The sequence below is a fragment of the Melanotaenia boesemani genome, chromosome 6, assembly GCF_017639745.1.
Source record: "Melanotaenia boesemani isolate fMelBoe1 chromosome 6, fMelBoe1.pri, whole genome shotgun sequence".
Lineage (NCBI taxonomy): Eukaryota > Metazoa > Chordata > Actinopteri > Atheriniformes > Melanotaeniidae > Melanotaenia > Melanotaenia boesemani.
The window spans coordinates 11,575,938-11,597,221 of NC_055687.1; the positions used below are offsets into that span (position 1 = coordinate 11,575,938).

At 38.8% G+C, this 21,284-nt stretch overlaps 1 protein-coding gene across 1 annotated transcript in view; it reads right to left on the minus strand.

Annotated features, from left to right (window-relative positions):
• Nucleotides 1–18,108, minus strand: part of si:dkey-22o22.2 (neural-cadherin) — a 152,661-nt gene extending 134,553 nt beyond the window's left edge. The window contains exon 1 of the mRNA XM_041988730.1: nucleotides 17,037–18,108. Coding sequence (XP_041844664.1) covers nucleotides 17,037–18,000 — 964 coding nt within the window. The 5' untranslated portion in view covers nucleotides 18,001–18,108. The remainder of the gene's footprint in view (nucleotides 1–17,036) is intronic.
• Nucleotides 18,109–21,284: the final 3,176 nt, after the last annotated feature.

Genomic DNA, 21,284 nt, shown 5'->3' on the forward strand with positions numbered 1-21,284 from the left:
AATAGTTCTATAGTTAGTGGTCAGTACTAACAGTTTTTTATATTTTGTATGTTGAAAGTTGATTTCAGTGAAATATCTGGGCAGTAGCCTGATCTTTGATGAGTGGTGGGGAGAACTCCTTGTGGTTCTATGAATTAATGGAATAGCATGCAGAAGCATTTCATGTCCAAGCAATGGCCAAATATATTTTCCCCAAGAAAGGGTTAAGAATTAGTAAGAAATAGATGGAAATATGGAAAAACCTTATACACTGAATCAAAAAGGTCAAAGGTCGGCTTCATTTTCTCATCATTAAGTTCTGTAATGTAGAAATAGAGGAGAGATCGATATAAAATGCAACATGACTGGTTTCTAAAAGAATGCAACTGCAAGGTAGTGATTCCAGTTTTGCATTAATTTATGGTGTATGCCTGTGTGTGTGTGTATAAATATGAGTCCATGTGTTGAAGGAAACATATGGGTCAGGTGCCCTGGGACTGCTGTGTGACAGCTGGCAGCGTCAGTGTGTGTGTGCGTGCATGTGTGTATGTGGCAGATGGACCGGTCAGACTGGAACATCAGAGGATATACAGTAAGAACACAGCAGCGAAGACGTCCTGCTGTGAGTACAGTTTCACTCCCTGTCCAACAGGTCGGGTGTAGGTGATGTTTTGTCCACAATCTACTTAGAGCCTTTTTGAAAGACATTGCTAAAGAAGATCAATAAACTAAAATAATAATAATAATAATATTAAAATTACTCTGTTAATGTCTTATAATCTTATTGCATACATGCATGGAAATATCATCTTAAATAAAAATTATATTATACTTTAATATAATATCTATATGATCAGTTTGTAATTGTTATCTAAAAATATTTTATCAATTTACATATTTAAGGAACACTTTTTGAAATTCTTTTATCTAAATATTTTTCTCCTTTTTTTGTTATTTCACTGTGAAATGCTATAAATCAAAGCAACCACTAGGCTACAGATACTGCAAACCCCAACTTGCTTGGGTAGGCATGTTTAGTTGGATGTTCTACGTTAAGGTAACTTCTGTCCACATGTCAAAGATAAACATGTAGTAAAACCTCCAGCTGGTATGAATTATATAAATCCATGCATGTTTTTGTTATATATTTCTATAATCAGTAATAATAATTAAAGAAGAACCCTGTCAGACATGACAAGTAGTAGGTAGAGTGGGGGAGGAATGGAAAAGAGGGTAAAAGGGAGTTCACTGTAATTCTTGCTTAGACTTGCAGAAAAATCCTGCTTTTACTGCTGGAAACCAAGCTGCCTCCTGAAAATGTTGAATGTCCCCAATATCTTCTCTCCCACGGCTTAGAGAGAGGTGATAAGCAGCAAGTAAGCAAAATGTGTGTGTGTGTGTGTGTGTGTTTGTGTGAGAGTGCAGATGAAGCCATAATAAAAATGCTTCTTTTTAAAGCACACTTGCTGAGCTGCTGCTGCATCTACAAGAGGAACTGTTCATTTGTTTGTTTGAAAGAATCAAGTTTTTCCTCTGGAATTTATTCCAGTCTTTTCTCAAGAGTGAAGTCTTTCAATCTCAGTGGATAGTTCCTGATTTCATGTTACAGATATCTTAAGATAAAGTCTTTGCACTAAAGTACTCACACACAAAACCATTCTGCTCACATACCTCTGCACTCTTGCTGTTGTTTTCACAGTTTTTTTCACAACATCAGCTTAGTACATAAAAAATAAGTTTGTTTGGAAATAGAGAAACTCCCTGAAGATTATTATCCATCAGCACATAGGGACGAGCTAGCAACAACCCCATTTTAGTTATATGAGATATGGAAAATAAGGATGATCTCTATATACATTTTCTTTATCTTTATACTACAAAAAAAATAAAAAAAAGCATGCACATGGCAAATGACTGCGCGTTGATTGATGCATTTGATAAAACAAATTCTATGATGTCATAAATCTTGATAATATTATAATTTCTGAAAATGTTACTGTACAGTGGCCCTGTGATGGACTGGCAACCTGTCCAGTGTGTACCCTGCCTAATGCCCCATAGCCACTAGGCATGAAGACTGTAGACATTATAAATTTTTGTGGTTTCCAGGAACAAAATGAGAGATTTCTCTAGCAAGTTTGCTCATTTATTTATTTATTTTACAACTTTTACAGCTATCGGTGCTTCTCTTAATTCAATGTTTTTGACATTGCGCACCTTATATGGTAAATATTTAAATAAAAATCCATTTATTTGATTTTTTTTTTATTACAATAATCATACAGTTGTTCTTAGTAATATGGGAAATACTAAATATCAATGATCAGCTATTGCTTTTTTCCTTGTTCCAAACTAACTGAACATTAAATAAAAACAATTGGGTAAAGTCTAGCTGCAACCTACAAGTACCGTTCTACCAAAGATGTTCAGACTTGAATACAATATTTGTCAAGCTCACAAATGTAAAGTGTAAAAGTTTTCTGTTATCCAAGGAAAGGGCGGTGGTGGTGGATTGGAGAGGGATTTTGGAGGACAGGGATCACCATTTTCCTCCTGCCACTGATCCCCTGAGGAGACGGGTTCAGAGCTGATAAGCTGCGGAGCAGAGTATACTTTTAAATCGCCGCTGCGACCTTGGCTGGAAGCAAAGGAGGAGTGAGCTGAGAGCGTCCCTTCATCTCTCCCTGTCCTTTTAGCCCGATGGAGGAACAATCTCCCCTGGGGTCGACCACGAGGGGTGAAAGGAATAAGAGCCGGAGGGAGAGAAGTAAGAAGAGGACAAAGAGAACAGGAGGAGCGTCATGATGAAGATTGACGGACAGGCCAGGGCTCTGGAGACGTTAAGGTTTTTAACGGGATTCTCCACGCAGTGGGGATCAGTGAAGGTCATAAACTGCTGCTGGATAAAACTGACAAATCACCCCTCTTAGAGCCACTGAGTTCTACAGTTCATCTTCATCCTCAAAAGTTTCTCTTGTCACTTATGTGCTGAGTGACCTCTGTCATCCTCAGCTCTTTAAAGACATTTCTTTGTTTTTTGTTCTTTGGTTTTTCTCTGTCAAACTTAACTCTACTTGGTTGCTTTTTTTTAAACTTTGTATTACACACCATCAAGTAATTCCAATGCAATATAAAAATAAAGCTGCAGATTTAATTTATTTTACAGAAACCTGATGAACAAGTGTGTTAAAAACACCTGGAGTCTTTTCAGTAGTTAAACAAAAAGACATGGATTCTTTATTGATAGATAACTATTGTTTAGTTTAACTTTCTGATAGTGTGAGTTTAAATAAGATTGCTCTGTGCAGCTCTAGATGAGTCTCTGGTGTGGTGACATCAGTTGACTGAAGATAAAGTCATATTTCTTTTCATACCTGAAGCTCAGAGCTAACGTACTTTAGAGGTAAAAATAATAAAACAAAATGACAGCATAAAATTGCATGACCCTCAGTCACATTTATGATCGATACAAAGGGTCAGTGGGAGGTTTTGATTTATAGTTTAGAAATATAGCGACACCAGACTCCATGTATTGTAATCCTAACCTAGGGATGTACTATAATGAAAAGGAGGCTCAACAATCACTTCAATTCACAAGTTTATAGTATTTGTTGTCCTGGTGTGTTATAGCTGCCTCACATCTACATGAATCTGTACTTTTGTTTCTGTGGAGGTGCACAGTGCTTAGGGTCCACAGTCACCATCGCTTCATAACATAAAGCCATATATGAATGTTTAGTATATCCACACCAAAGCTGGGAGGAAGAAACAAACTATTTTTTCTGACTTTGCCAGCTTTGACAGTTATTTTATTCATTTTTGTTCACAGTGACAAGGGCCTGCAATCCTGCAAGCATGACATGCAACTGGAGCCTAAGCTGACAGAACATTAAAGTCTTATACGACCTTAGTCATTGCTCCAGACACAGAAGAATTTCTGTGTGATGGCTTGACGCACACTGTATATTTAGGTAAAACCTTTACGATACAATTCAGCTCGATCTATATAACATAAAATCACAACATTAGTCATTTTAACACAGTGAGTTAAAGGTCCTACTATCCTACAAAAGTAAAGCCTAAAACTACCTCGATGTGAACAGATGACAGCCATGTAACAGTCTTCCAATTGAAAAGGTCATAAATGTTGCCTCTTCACAACCTTAAAAACGACCCAGTAATATCTACACTCATACGACCACTTCCGTAAAAAAAGTAGAATTTATTCTCAAGTGTTTCTTTTAAAAAGCCACAAAATGTCTATAAGAAGGTAGGAGGGGGTTTAGATGGCACAATAGTGCATAGCTCCCTCAAATAACTATTTATACAGCATCCATATGGATGCCATTTTGACAGTTGCCTTGGTAACAAATGAACACAACAAACTTTAACAAATCCTCATTACTCGAGGGGTGCTTTGTTAAGGTTAGAAGACAAACTTAAACACTTTGGGGGTTGTTTGACAGCTCACTAAACTAGACATCACTACCTAAAATGGAATCTGACAATTTATTTTGTTTACTACAACAATTCATGATAGAGCTGATATGATCTGATTTGATGTATTGAAATAAAGATGACCAGGATGATTCAGCATTTTTTTTGTCAGCTGTAGTCACAACGTAATAATTATATCTTGCCTCATATTGTGAATATCTGCAATCCCTTAATTAGACTTGGTGTGCAAGCTGCCTGTGCACTAAGCACAGATCAGAAAAATGGATCAAAAATACAGACTTGGTGTTTAAGGCTTTTACAGTTAACAAACCCTGAAACAGCTTGTTTTGTTCACAGAAATCTTTTTACTCTGTATTCAAATAAAATGACCACATCCTGAAATTATCTAGAGAGTACAGCAGGGTTTCTTTGACCAGCTCCTCTATGAATGGAAAACAAGAACATGTGAACATGTTGGACTTTTCAAACAACTTTAATGGAGCAAGGAAGTGTGTGGTGTGTGTGAGGCTATGATGCTGTTTACATTCACTGGTGATTCTCTGGCCAAAGGTCAGAGAAATGGTTTAATGGATAGTCTTGGCTTAGCTGAGGTTGGACTAAAAATCAGTATGACTTATAAACTGGTGATGCTATCTGCAATGGAAATTTCTATTTCTATGGGTTCATAGATACACAAGCAGCTGCATCCATATGTCCATCCGTCCATCCTCAGCTGTTAGAGAGCAGCAGCAGCAAAGTGTGATAGGAGACAATTAGTGAGAACACACACAGTCGCAACAGCCCTGAGGATGTGTATGTGTGAGAGTTTACATTGGGAGAGTGGGTTAATATGCAGAAAGCAGATGTGCAACATCTCTCCCATGCATGTGAAGAACACATGCGCAGAGCTGAGGTCATTATTCATCTGTGTGCTTGTGTGCTTTTTCTTCTATTTGTGCGTATAAAGTTGATTGGATAAAAACAGAGGCTCTTGGTGGTGGATTTGTTATTTTGTTCAGTTACTGAAAGAAAGGAAATTCTGAAATCAGGTAATTCTTCTCTTTCCTTCTATTTATTCTTCCACCACTCAGCAGAAAGAGCAGAAAGGAAGTCAGAACACCAGAGCAGAACAGCAGGAAGAACTAAACCAATGAAAATAAGCATCTCTGTTTATTTCTGCTCTATAGTTCCGTCTTACAACCAAGGCTCCTAATAAACAAGTATCGTCATCACTGAGTGTTCAAGGCTTAGATTCTTAGAAGAAAAATACATCTGAAAACCAGTTCTTAAATTCATTTAAGGTTTCTAAAGCAGCTTTGTTTGAGTAGATGCTGAATGCCAGAAGTTGTATTTGCTTAAAAAGATGAACTAATTCAGTAGTTTAAATGGGGTAAAAGTAACCCTACATAAAATCCACATTAACAGATGACACTGACACATTACAGATTTGACAGTAACGGAACAGATGAGGGAGACTCATTCAATGTCTGTGACAAGAAAAGTCAATAACCAGTGACATCAATGAAAACAAACAACACACAGATGTGACATTTAGAGCAGCAAGTTGTTCCTCATTCTTGGCTGCATGTAGGAGACCTGCCAGAAGCTTCTGGTTGCAAGGATTCAAATAGGAGGCCTCCCCAGTCATGCGTTTTTTGTCAGACCTTTATGTTTTATTTTAATAATATTTAACACACACACACACACACACACACACACACACACACACACACACACACACATATATATATATATATATATATATATATATATATATATATATATATGGTTTTGTTTTGTTTTGTTTTGTTTGTTTTGTTTTGAAAGACTTGATCCAAGTTTTCATCACACCCATCTGAAAAGTGATTGACCCAGATGACTTTGTTTCATTTGGGTCAGAGGTGAACGGACTAAAGGTCAGAAAAAGGGTGTCAGAGTGGAAACAGGGAGGAAAGGACAAGTCAGTGTGCAGGCATGCACACATAAATACACATGTCCTGACTCAAGTTAAGTGGTGATCAAGCTACCATATGATGTCAACTGGTCTTGGCTGCAGATTTAAAATAAAAAAAATTGAGATCTAAGAAGTGATGTGTAAGGATCCGTCTACTTACTTTATATCATGAGACCTTGGTGCACCATTTCCATAGGCTGCAAAACACAAATACTTTCATTCCCAAGTAACATTTGATGATTATTTTCTTGTTAAAATTATTATTATTTGAGTTAAAATTTGTGTCAAATATCTCCCAGAATTTCCACAGAGCCCTGATTAATACACCTCTGTTCTTAAAACAGAGTTAGCTCAAATATAAATTGAAAAACAACACACAAACACTAAATTCAGTTGGGAAGCTTATTTCTCAATCATGTGCATTACAGAAATGCACATGCAAAAAAATAAAACAAAAAAAACACTGCCTTATCTTCATGTAAATGTAAGGTCTGCTTTGCATTTAAATAATCTTTTAATTGCTGGAGTAGCAAAAGATATTTCCATGCTCCAGCATAGTACGTGTTGCTTATTGCTGCTTTGGCTGTGAGTTTAGTGTTGCAGTCTGGATAGGATGACCTTGTCCTACTTGGTGATTGGCGAGCAGTGTTGCCTGAGGACATAGCTGATTGGCTGTCAATAAGCTATTAGGACAACAGGGAGAAACAGAGACAATTATGTGGAAGAGTAATGGAAAGTCATAGAGAGGGAACAAGGACAGGCAGGGAGAAAATTAAAATCAGCAATAGTCTATATTCTCTTTAGCATCCCCAAGAGGATGTAGATTTGATTACAGTCAAAATAATGTGATTATTTTGGTAGTTTAATAAATCTAAACAGGCCGTATCCTACAGGGCATAAACGTGTTTCTGTCATGTAGTAAATGACATAGATAACAGCTTAAATGCTCTTTTACATACCAGCAACTTATAACTTATTAACTTTGAAATTGTAGGAATTGTCTCTGTGGATAAATTGAAGATGAGACTTTACTCATAGCTTGCAAAATTACTGCTAAGCTAGACCATGCTAAACATGCCTTACCAAAATTTTCTCAAACTCAGAGAAAGCAGAAATTCAGTATGTAAGTCATTTGGGGATAACAGACTAAAAGAAAGACTGATTAATTTAAACAAAATTTTATATATAAAATGTGCTAGAACTGAAATTAACATAATACCCCAGTTAAGATTTCTTAACTTTAGCTGTGTTTGACAATTGCATGAGCTGCTTTCTCATTTCATTTGTGTCATACAAAAAAGAAACAGCTCAGTTCTACATCGCTCTGTTGTTCACAAGTCAAGTCACTTTAGTTGTAATGAGTCATCTGCCATGCAACACCTGCTGTCTGGTCTGATTAGAACACCGCATTGGGATTTGAAATGCATCCTTACCCTTTACCATTATATCTAATGTAACAGCACCAATAAATAGCTTCAACTGACAAATACTTTTTTGTTTCTCTACTGGCCAATTTCTTTACTTTATGAAAAACTTTTATATGAACATGGAAATGTATTTACATTGTTAAATATGCTTCTAATAAATAAAATTACTAAGAGAGTTGTAAGAGAATTTTTAAAAACAAACACCACAGTTTATAGCATTTTTGTTTTTTCAAATGTAGAGAAAATGGCAAGAATGTCACACACTAGTGCATCAGAAAATCAATTCAAGTGGTTCAAATGGCTTTATGTGTGATTAATACAGAAAATATTCAAATCAAATTTAAAAATGCAATTGCATGCAAAAATGCAATTAAAAAATAAATATATATTTTTTTATTCTTTTGATTCAATCCTTACAGATTAAAAAATATTGCTAACAATCCTAAAATGGCAACAGCTGTAACCTATATAGCTAATACACAGACCCAGTAAAACCATATCATTTACAATTACTCTAAGAGTTTGTTGGCTTCAGTTTACTGTAATCCAGAGCGGGTCTTCGCAAAGCCAGCAGTTTGTGCAAACAAATAACTGTTTTAGATATATGTCTCATTCTTCTTTTAAATATATTCAATTAACCCCAATCTGAATTAATATTATTTCTCCACAAAAGTAGTGACAAGTTAACATTTGCACTGCTGTGGGTGCTAAGTTCATTAGCACAACTTTGCTATCATACTAAGCTTTTAGAGTGACAAAACTCTCTGGGTATGTTTTCAGGTGCTAGGTGGATCCAGCGTCCTGTATTTTTTAAATCACAAACATTGCAGTTTGTTGCTCTTTTATTTGTTCCTTGCATGAAGATTTTAGACCAAAAGTTATAATAAAAGCTGACACTGCCATGGCTTCTATTGTGCATGCAAACAAGTCTGTGTTTGTGCAATGTCTCGTCAGTGTTATGTTTAGGGAAATGAATTGCATATAGCAGACAGGACATCATCAGAGAGATCATCAACAAAAAAAAAGTTCAAAGTGAAAGATTGTTTGCAAATCTCAAATCACGAGTCCAAGTCGAGTCTGAAGTTATTGCATTTTAAGTGTGACTTGAGTCAAGGTCCCAAACTGAAGACCCCATCTCTGGTGGAGAACAGTTTCCTTTTATCAACACATTAATGCTCCAGCTTACTGCGAGCTCATTACCCAGTTAAGAACAGAGCTTAGCAGAGCATGAAAATACAATCTGAACCTTAACTATGGTGTTAAACTTATAACAGATAAATAGGTTTTAGCTCCTCCAAGGATTTAAATTTTTATTTAACTTAAAAGTTCAAGATTTTGGAGTTATGTCTTTAAAGGCACATACATGCAGTATATATACATGTAAATATATATGCACTAGGTTTTTGTGCAATTCAAAGCTGATAAATTTGTAGAATGTTCTTCAGTATTTATGTGCATGTTACTACATTTTTGCCTTTATAAAGGTCACGCTGAGGAGCTTCAGTGTGTGGCCATAATTTATCTTGCGGCATTTTACACACATATATGGTGCCTCACACTTACACACAAGCACCTGCTTGTTTGACTATAATTTTTAGGACATTCTTTGACATAATGCATTCCCTACCTCCTTACTTTAACTTTAGCAATAACATGCATGGGGAAAACTGAAGCGTGTGCCCTACTTTTAATCAAAATGTTTGGGACTTTCCTTGAATAGCCTAACTCAAACTGGTTCTTTTAAAAATATAAAAAGATGTTAAAATACAAATATGCATTCATGCACACACTCTCAGAAATGCACCTAATGCAAAATACCAGCAAATAAACATGCACATTGAGTGATCAATGCATGTGACACTGACAAACATACAATCAGTGTGAAGCTTGGCATCCTCGAGGATATGCAGTCCCACAGTGTTTGGTGGCACACAGACATACATGCACACAAGCATGTGGCGCTGTGGCAGGTTGCTTCAGACCTTAGGCTAAATCCAGAAATAAAAACAATAGAAAAAAAAGAAAGAAAAAAAAGAGTGTGTTTGTCACCTCAGGGCTTCCAAGCCCCAAAAATCTGCATGAAACCTGACAGAGTAGGACCATGTTTGTGCAATAATGTGCATCTGTGTTTGTGTGTGTGGTTCTGCATTTCACATGAACAGATTTTGGTTAAAACAATTTATAAGAGTTAACAACAGTGGAGCTGCAGTTTAATGAGCGATCAGGCCTGTCGGTGTGCAGGAAGATACATTAATTGCTGCCAACGGGAGAGAATTTCTCATTTAAATATGTAAATAAACACATTTATAACATTTAATGAGAAAATGAAAAAAACAGAGGCTCTGTGTTTTGCGCAGTTTGTCTGAGTTACAACCATCGGTTTTCTTTTTCTTTTATCAAACTGTGCTCACTATCCATCTATGCCACATGTGCAGAATTTCATGTTTTAGGTTAATTTGTCCAGTTTGGCAGTAAATCCAGTTCTGAGTTTGCCCATTCATTCTAAAACTATTCAAATCTCTTAATGAAGCAACACACAATGAAATAAACTTTCAGGAGTAGCTCAGCAAATTTTAAAGAACAAATATCACAATTACAAATCCACATAATTACTTCCAATATAGAGAACAAACTAAAACTATTTAATAAACAATGGTAATAGATAGCAGTTAAAGAAATTTGTAAAAACTTAGTTATGTTACATAAAGCAACACAAGGTTTCCAACCTTGAAATTTTGCCGTTGATGCAAAAAAGAAATGCAAAGGGGAAAAAGAAAAGAAAAACAGCAAGTGGCAGAACAAGAGATAAGACAAGAAGAGACAGGAAGCGATAAGGATGCAGAATTTGCCTTCGTTATGGGTGCCAAAGTTTGTAAATAAATTTTAGATGTGGTTTTAAAAAATATGTTAAAGGCTAAAAGCTGAGATGTATCTGCCACCAAGAAAAGTAATAAAACTCTTAACTCTAAACTAAAACTATGCAACACGTGGAAATTATTAAAATTATTACATATAGTTTTAGTGTTAAATACATTTTTCAAATGCAGCTCAAGGTCTTTCATTTGGTCAATGGTTGAATGAGAAGGCCCTAAGCTCAGCTGACACAACTGAGTTTGTTATTTTATTATATTTTAAGGCTTGGATCTTCCACCTTTCTAGATCTAATGCTTAACTAAGTCACATTTTACTTAGAGACTAAAACATTCAACTTATCTGTTATCAGTTTTACCTGCCTAACAAACCAGAGACTCTACGCAGTTGTGCTGAAATGCTCACAACCAGCTGCAGATTGCATCTGACATATGCTGTTCAGTTGTTAAGCTTTAAATATTGATTGGATAGTCATGAAAGTTTAACTGGGAGATGCACACTCCTGAGACTAATTTAATATGATTGACTAGTTATGTTCACCCGAGAGAACATGTGGTTGTTGGTGTTGAAGGAGACAGGGTCTAAAGCCATAGCGTCACAGCTTTCTCCAACAAACGATCTTTAGCAGGGAGTCCATTAACCAGACAGCAGTCTTGTTTCAGTTAACCACCAGTGCTTAGCTACATGTTTCATACATTAGCATTGCCAACCATGCAGAGCTGAAGGTTTAACAAGCGATTTGAACTGGAAAAGTTTCACTGCCGCTATTTCACCATGATGTAATTATCCCTAAATCTGGCTCTAGGATGAAAAATTCACAGTATCCATTTAGCATTACTTTGTCACTTTATTATTGCTTAAGAACAACCAACCTTCTCAATCCCACCAACACGTCTTCCGATGAGGAAGCAGAGTCTGGGGTAGCTGGTGCTGGCTCTCCTATCTCTGGGGCTGAGGTCGCTGAGGTGGTTAAAAAGCTCCTCGGTGGCAAGGCCCCTGGGGTGGATGAGATCTGCCCAGAGTTCCTTAAGGTGGTGGTGCGCTCCAACTTCAGGGGGATCACACTCCTCAGCCTCCCCGTTAAGGTCTATTCAGGGGTGCTGGAGAGGAGGCTCCATCGAATAGTTGAACCTCGGATTGAGGAGAAGCAGTGTGGTTTTCGTCCCGGTCGTGGAACAGTGGACCAGCTCTACACCCTCTTCAGGGTCTTTGAGGGGGCATGGGAGTTTGCCCAACCAATCTACATGCGCTTTGTGGACTTGGAGAAGGCATTCGACCGTGTTCCCCGGGGACTCCTGTGGGGGGGTACTCTGGGAGTATGGAGTGCCGGACTCGTTTGTATGTGCTGTCCGGTCCCTGTACGACTGGTGTCAGAGCTTGGTCCGCATTGCCGGCAGTAAATCAGAATCGTTTCCAGTGCAGGTTGGACTCCGCCAAGGCTGCCCTTTGTCACCGATTCTGTTCATAATCTTTATGGACAGAATTTCTAGGCGCAGCCGAGGTGTTGAGGGGATCCGGTTCGGTGGCCTCAGGATTGGGTCACTGCTCTTTGCGGATGATGTGGTTCTGTTGGCTTCATTGGGCCATGATCTTCAGCTCTCAGTGGAGCGATTCGCAGCTGAGTGTGAAGCGGCTGGGATGAGAATCAGCACCTCCAAGTCCAAGACCATGGTCCTCAGCCGGAAAAGGGTGGACTGCTCTCTCCGGGTCTGCAATAGGGTCCTGCCCCAAGTGGAGGAGTTCACGTATCTTGGGGTCTTGTTCACGAGTGAGGGAAGGATGGAGCGAGAGATCGACAGGCGGATCAGTGCAGCGTCTGCATTGATGCGGACTCTGCATTGGTCTGTCGTGGTGAAGAGGGAACTAAGCTGAAAGGCAAAGCTCTCGATTTACCGGTCGATCTACGTTCCTACCCTCACCTATGGTCATGAGCTGTGGGCAGTGACCGAAAGAACAAGATCGCGAGTACAAGCGGCCGAAATTAGTTTTCGCCGCAGGGTGGCCGGGCTCTCCCTTAGAGATAGAGTGAGAAGCTCGGTGATCCGGGAGGGGCTCAGAGTAGAGCAGCTGCTTCTCCACATCGAGAGGAGCCAGATGAGGTGGCTCGGGCATCTGGTTAGGATGCCTCCTGGACGCCTCCCTGGTGAGGTGTTCTGGGCATGTCCCACCGGGAAGAGGCCCCGGGGAAAACCTAGGACGCGCTGGACGGACTACATCTCTCGGCTGGCCTGGGAACGCCTCAGGATCCCTCCGGATGAGCTGGTGAATGTGGCCAGGGAGAGAGAAGTCTGGGTTTCCCTGCTTAGGCTGCTGCCCCTGCAACCCGACTCCGGATAAGTGGCAGAAATTGGACGGATGGATGGCTGTATATTATCGACAGCGAGTTGGCACACTTCTAGTTTTTAAAGGCACGGGAGTACAAGGAGAGAAACAAATAAATGTACAACTCTTGAATAAGGTCAGTAGAAAACCTATTTTAGTCACCTTAAACAGACCAACTCAAAAACGACCAATACCAGTTCAAATGTGAACAATAATCTAAATATATTTACTGCTTTAACTTTCCATAATCAGTGGTTTCTGATAGAAAACTAAAGCTGTTGTATGTTTCTTTTAAATGCCACCAGACCTTCTTAAGAAAAACACAAGGTAGAGCCCAAACATCAAAGTGTCATCAACATTCTCTGTAATTACATTCCATTTCAGTTTTTAATACTACTTGTATAGCTCTGTTAATGAAAAAAAAAAACAGATTCTCAGACATTTATATGTAATACTTCAGGGTTGGTTTTGTGTCCTAGTCTGTCCCTAAAGACAGAAAAAACACTTTACCATACTAAATTAATTCTGACAAATCGGCTTCCCCTTTACTAAAATTCCTTCAAGACAATGTATTCTAATCAATTCATGTCTGCCTCAATGTCTTTTTCTAGTTTTACCATTTGGTCTGAGGGCAGTTTGTCATGGTGCCAATCATTGTGCAGTTCCAATCAATCTAATATCACAATGTTTATAAAAATAGACAAAGGTCACTTTACTACTCAAGTTCTGGCCACCACACATGGCCAAAAGGACAAACAAAAGTGTGTATGCATGTCTAAATTTATTGGAATTCAAGGATAAAACAGACTCAGTTGATTAACAGACATTGCAGTGATGGACGAGATAGAAAAACAGACCACTGTGTGTGTGTGTGTGTGTGTGTGTGTGTGTGTGTGTGTGTGTGTGTGTGTGTGTGTGTGTGTGTGTGTGTGTGTGTGTGTGTGTGTAGAAGATGTAAATGCCTATGTGTACTGTGAGAGCTGAGTGTGTAATTTATTATATACAGGAGTATGAGGAAATGTGCAGGCCTGGAAGATGTTCAGGGAGGGGGAAAATATTTTAGATTCTCATTTTTTTCCCACTCTGGGTCAATTAAAAATGCCCCAAAATGTTTGCAAGTATTTATGAATCATGACTGTTTAGTTGCAGAATGTCCTGAGGTTGAGATGTTACTTGTTAACGGACTGCAGACAGTTTAAACCACACAGAGAGCAACATCTGAGTCAGCTAACCAATCAAAGACCAGTGTGCTGCTTACATCAGATGATAGCTGCTGCTCAGACCTCATTCCCACAGATCAAAATCAGTACCCCAACCGACGAAAGGCAGGCCATCTCAAATTAGCCGGCCAGTTTACGGCATGCTCAGTGCCGTGTCGACCAAATCACTCACTCTTCCTCTGCAGCTACAAACCAGAGCCAACCTGAGATCTGGAGTCTGCTTTAACACAAACAAGGCTTCCTCTCCGAGGCTCTGGGTCTATTATCGACTGTGTGTTCTGACCTGGGTGAGCTCCAGGTGAGCAAACACAACTAATTTTTACAAATAAACAACCAAGATGCAGTTTGGATTGGGTGATTAGTCAGATTTGACCAGAACATCAAGTTGCCACCACCATCGCCCAGATGTGAAGACTTTAGGCTCTTGGTTAAACATTTACATTGGGGTAGGAGGAATGAGCTTGGGGGGGGATTCAGAACAGCGTCTGGATGTCGTTTGATCCTGTCAAACAGATCAGAGGTGCAAGACATCAACACAATTCAGACTGGAAAAAATGCTGAATGGCAGACCTAATTAATATGGTTTTCAAATGTTTGTTTGTTTAGTTAAAGTTATCTCACAGCACCAGGCAGGTGGGGTTTAACTATCATGATGATCCCTTATGACAGCTTTGATTACAACTTTAGTCAAACATTAAAAGATTGGCTTGTCAAAATTCAAACTTCAACATTCATTTTTGTTATTGTGATACCTTTTAAGGTATGTAATGTTTTTTCTCACTTTGGGTTTTTCCCCACATCCTCATACTGATAAACAATGTAAATTATGATTTTTTTCCAAGTGATTTAGGTCACATATCAAATTAAAATGTATGTATCTGCCACTGAAAGTAAATGATAGCAAATGTATGCAGTGCTTACAGAGCAGCTTCAACAGCTTTGCAATAGCCACTTTTTGTGGTTATCAAAACATGATGGATTGATTGATTTTGTTTGCTTTTTGTTGTGTATTTTCACCTTATGTATCATGTAATTAAGTTAAACCTAAGGGTATCAGTAGTGCAACAGTTTTGTTGATTTATTATACAAATAAATGTGCCTAATAATTTAATTTTGGTCATTGTTATTTATTGTATGCCTCTATAAATTAGTTGTGTATTGACAAAAACCTTTGACTGCCATCATTTGGCTTTAATTTAAAAACAACAGCCACTATTAAACTACACAGACATCTTTTATCATTCCCCTAAAAGTGAAAATGTGCACACAGCAATGCTGTGGTCTTCCACTTTGCAACTAAACTCACCTTCATGTGAACACATTCTAATCAGTATCTAATAATCGGATAAAGCCCTCTGAAGGTGCTGTTATATCATAATATAAGGGAATACAACATTTTTGGGAGTTTCATTCAGATGTTTTTATTGTAGTGAATAGAAAAAAAATAAAATAATTGACACCCCTAGTTATACTGGAAACTCAAAATTACTTACAGACTCTAGAGGACATGTGAGCAGCTTATGAGTATCACAGGATGAAGATGGGTGCAATGAATTTACAAAATCAGTTTAAAGGAAGGAGACAGTTTTCTAAATTGAGCCTTTACTGGGCAGAGCTTACGCCAAACATATTTAAATATTCATTTAAGCTTGACCATGCTATGCAAGTCGTTTTGTTAAACCACAATACACAATTATCATAGTAAACAGCTATGCAAAAACGAAGAAAAGTATGATATAACAGGAGGGCAAACTTTAAAAATTAAATCCAAAGCTATCTATTTACATGACACTTATAACCTTTACCCAGCCCTCAGCACAGAGGTAGCAGATTAAAAAAGTGATTCAGAAAGCTCTGACACAACTTCTTTTGTTGTTTAGGATGAGTGACCTTTATCAGTGTAAATGAAAAACTCAAGAACAACAATCTGCCAAGCATGCAGCGTAAGAGACCCCAAAAACTGCACTTTTATCAAATGCCTATATAATCAGCTTCAGTCAAGGCTCCTTGGTGAAGTATTTGTTCTGCAAAGGATCTCAAGTGTGTGTGTCTGTGTCAACTGTGAGGCTAAAATCTGTGTTTTTGGGGTGCGTTTACTCTCTCTCACCTTATACACCAAACACTGTCAGTTCTGTTTGTCCTTTAACAACCTGCTGGCAACACACACTGTCTGACCCTCTCACACACACTTGGCAGTGTTGTGTGAAGTGTTGTAAGGAATGAAAGAAAGAGTGGAAAGTAGTGACGGTTGAGGTCAATTCAAATTCTGCTGGAAAAAAGCCAACACACAGACACACACACAGCTGAATGAAGGAACACTACTCAGACCTTAAAGGAAGATTATCTGCAATGCACTTTACATGAAATCATTTCAGACGTTAGCAGGGAAACTGGAAAATATCTGTTACAGCGTTTGTTTGGATATGTTAAAAAATGTTAATATATATATATATATATATATATATATATATTGACCCCTGAATATAAAAACTCTAGGCTAAACCTGGTCTCATTTTGCGATTTTGTTTGGTATAATTTCCATAATAGCATCAGTATCATGACAAAATAAAAATTTGTTGCTCCTTTTAATCAGCACATTGATTAAGTTTGACAGAAAACAAACCAACCCACACCTGAACCGTGTAGAATAAACGTAATAACGAAGGAACTTCATTGAGTTGTTTTAAATGGGATTGTTTAGGGATTTGCACACGATAGGTATGATGTAATAAAATTACATGAATCCCAAACCAGCATTACGTCCTACAGGTAAACCTGCTCCCCTTTGCGTTTTTTACTCACGGAGGGGGGAGAAAAGTGGCTTACCTCGGAGGTTCTGGATCTTCACCACCACTTGCGCAGGCTCCCGCAGACTGCGCGCCAGGTACAGACGTCCTGAGTCCCTTTCGATCTGTACAGGCGAGTCAGCCTCGGATATCACCTCAAACCAGCGCTGATCGAACCTCTGGTCCGGCACTGTGAACACCAGGTCCCCTACTCTGACGTGGTCTGGAACGGTCACTGTGTAGGTCAGATCCTCGGACAAAGCGCGGGGCCTCCGGTGCGCTCTGCTGGACCGATGGACATTTACGCACAGGAACACCGGCTCACCTGTCAACGTTACATCTCCACCGTCCTTCACGTAAAGGCGCAGAGTTACCTGTCTGACCCCAAGTATGGATCTGACAAGCATCACCTGTCCGGTTTGTGGAACCACGTGGAGCAGGTTAGACTCCGGAGATGCGTAAAAAGTCACACGTCCGTTCTTCTCTGCGTCACCATCTTTTGCGTCAAAGCTCGCCAGCTCCGTTCCAAGAGCCGTTAACTCGTCTACTTCAACCGTCTTGTTCCCGCTGGTGAACTGTGGTATATTGTCGTTTCTGTCTGACACCTCGATCTGGACCACGGCTCGTCTCCTCTGACACCGTGGGGACAGCTCCACAGTCAACTCGTACATCGCTATAAACTCTCGGTCCAGAGCTTTGGAGGACACCAAACCCAAATGCCCCGGGAAGTCCTGGTGACCCTGGCGATGAACGAGCCTAAAATCCGACGCATAATCCCCGTTTAGGGTGGCATGGAGGTCCTCACTGGAGCAGCCATGGGCAGCGAGGAGAATCACAACCCCTTCCACCTGAGCCCCAGCATGAAAGTTCTCGGCTATTTGGCCGAAATAGCGCGCCGGATGCCGGTGCTGCGCTGCGAGACACGCCGGTGTGGCATGAAGCAGCAGTAGCGGGAGCAGGTGAATAGTGTGCAGGGGAAATGGTCCTGTTGCAGCTTTGGTCATGTTTCCATCAAACCGGTTTCACTTGCAGAAGACAACAAAGCGTCCGCAAGAACCACAAAACGCGTCTCAATAGGTCCTATTCAAATCGATTAAGGTGTAAAAAATAAGAATTTAGATACAGAAGACTGAAAAGTTGTCTAAAACAACAAAAGTGAGATAAAAATCAATGCATCTATTTTTAAATTACCCCCTACTTAAGGCTGTAAAGCTAAATCCTTGTCATGAGTGAGAAGAGATCAAAGTCCATCCAGTACGCAACAGAAACTGTTGCTGTCACACGTCTGTCTTGTTAATTAATTTAATCAATAAAGACTTTTTTTTAAAAAAAAGGTCTGGAGAAAATAAAGTAATAAACAGAAGTTGTTGTATTCTAAGTTATAGGTTATCTCTCTCAGTTCAGTTCAAATATTTTCCAGCACTGAAGATGCTGATGATGCGCGAAATTGTTCCACAGTGTCCAGAGTGACTCCATCGGAGGATGGATCAGACTAACAGCCACAGAGACACCCAACTGGCTCCATGTGGCTCCGTCACACCGCCCACTGCCCCGGAGGACAAAAACCAATCACGAAGCAAGAGCAGGCTGAGTGACAGGATATGCGACCCGCCCACTGGAAAACTGAAGCTACTGGCAGAGAGTGAGAGAGACAAAAAGAAGACGCAAGTGGATGATGAAACCCTTACTAGTCTGGACCCTGACCAGTCTGACATCTATTTCAATCAAGAATGAGATGCACTGTTGTATTGTATCATAAAGAAACCCCCAGAATGTATCCCCATGTTGATCTCTAGCTAAAAGCACTTAAATGTTAATTCATTGGACATTTAGGTTATAATTTGAAATGAATGAGAAAAGTAATGTTGCTTAGATTAAACTAGTATGAAGACACAATGATGTCTTTCTGGAATTGCCACTGTGAAGGAGATGCATCATTTTCATGCTATATTACATTTCTACAGTGCAGAACCTGTCACCAGTTTTGATTTTATGTCCTTAATATGAAATTTCCAAAGTTTTGTGTTTTTTCTTTCATTTTAGTAGTGGGAGTAGGTTGTGTCTATCCGTGAAACAAGAGCAAATATGCACTGAGTTGGGGTATAAGTTATTGTAGTGGAGTCATGTGATGCTGTCCAGCCACAGTGATGGGGATTGATGTTTGTCAGTTGGACATGAGCACAACAGCAGTTTTATTTGCCACCTCAAATACAACAGCAGCATAATACAAGTAACTATATAGAGCTTAAAACCGGCATACAGTACTTTTTGGATTTCTTCCTGTTATAAGACATAACATGACCTCCAACCTAAGTAGCCATATGGGTTTGTCCTCTGTTAGGATCATAAAATGTAAATCAAAGATATATGTAGTAACTGATGTCTCCCGCTTACAGACTGCTGTTTTGAAGCCTCTAGTTTGACCTTTGGCTATTGCTATATAGGGATTTCTAAGGCAGAAGTGGCGTGTAAGAGAAGCATTGGGTAGATGCCACACAACTCATCTGTCACTTGGGGGATGGGGCTACATTTCTTCTCCAGGCATGGTGCTCACAAGAGTTAAAACAACAACATCCAAGGACACAATCTCAGCTACCAACACCTACACTGCAACCATGTCTCTTTCTTGCTATCTAACTGGAATGAGTGTATTATTACATTGCGAACTATGTTTAGCTTTGACAGCTTGGTATATGTGTTGGAGAAAAAGTTTTGCCAAAAATTAAGCTAACTTGGAAAATGAATTATAAAAACAGAGATTTAACAATAGGTGAGCAAGTTAAAACACATTGGCTAAATTAAGCTTTCTGCAGCACACCTCTGTTAAACAAACATACTAAAAAAAAGAAAAAAAAGAAAGATGGCTGCAGTACAGCTGTTCCACCTGAACTGACGTCTGCCACAGTGTCAGTGGATGGTTTTCTAACTCCTGTGAACTCCAGACCTGGAGAAGATGCAGTACATACGCTATTTGCAGATTACCCGGTGTTTTTATTTTTTTGTTTTTTTTAGTATAAAAGGGAATCCACTCTAAAATGGAAAACTTCAGATTACAGTATGTCAAAAAATATTAAACAAATGAGCTCTTTACTCTTTTACTTTTTTATGCTTTGTGGCATTTAAAATAATGTCTGCAGACTTAGCATCTCTTAACACACAAGGAGCAAAGGTTTTATCAAAGCAACTGTAAATTCCTCACACAAGCGAAATGAGAGCAGCAAAGAAAAGAACAAAATGAGACATGATGTAACTGATGATGGGATCCTTGCTGTGACCTATGACAACTGTCGAACAGTGTGAATTGTTGAATGAATGAATGAATGAATGAATGGATGAATGGATGAATGGATGAATGAAGAAACAAAAATACTGTGGTGGCTTTATGGGAAGATACTGGTTAGTCATGCTTTTGTCTTGCCTCAGCTGGAAACAGCTGGTACATCACATCATTTTAACCTTTGCCAGGTCAGACATGACTCTTAAAGTTGTTTTCATTCCCCTAATGTGAACCAAGCTTTCTTTTAAAGCGGAAGAAAAATCTTCTCAGTCAAATGCAGAATGAGAGTCTAATTTCGACACAATTAATCATAACATATTAAAAACCTTAAACAGTATGGGATTAGGGGGTTAGTTTTGCACCGGGTGAGAAAATACTTGAGCAATAAAAAAACTATTTGTGAAATTGGGGGAATATTAATCGTCATGCTTGGACATTACTTGTGGCGTCCAGCAGGGATCAGTATTAGGACCAAAACTGTTTAGCTATATGACACATGCAAAGTTAAAAAAAAAAAAAAATTTAATTTTTCACAGATGACACTAGTAATTTTTGTTCTGTGGGGTATTTACACAAACTACTGGAGAGGATCACTACTGACCTGAGCAAACTGAAAATGTGGTTTGACAGAAACAAATTATCATTAAACTTAAGTAAAACCAAATTCCTGTTATTCGGCAAATGCAATAAGAATACACAAGTACACACATATAGATGGGGTGGACATTGAAAGAGTATATGAAAACATGTTTCTTGGGCTAATAAAAGATAATAATAATAATAATAACAATAATAAATAATTAATAATTAATAATAATAATAATAGTAATAATAAACTGGAAGTCTCATATCAAACTATCAAGGAGCATTTCTGTTCTGAGCAAAGCGAAACACATTCTGGTCATGAATTACTCCACATGCTCACTGATTTGACCATATTTACATTATTGTGCAGAGGTTTGGGGCAGTACTTACAAATGTACAATACAAACACTAATCATACTGTAGAAA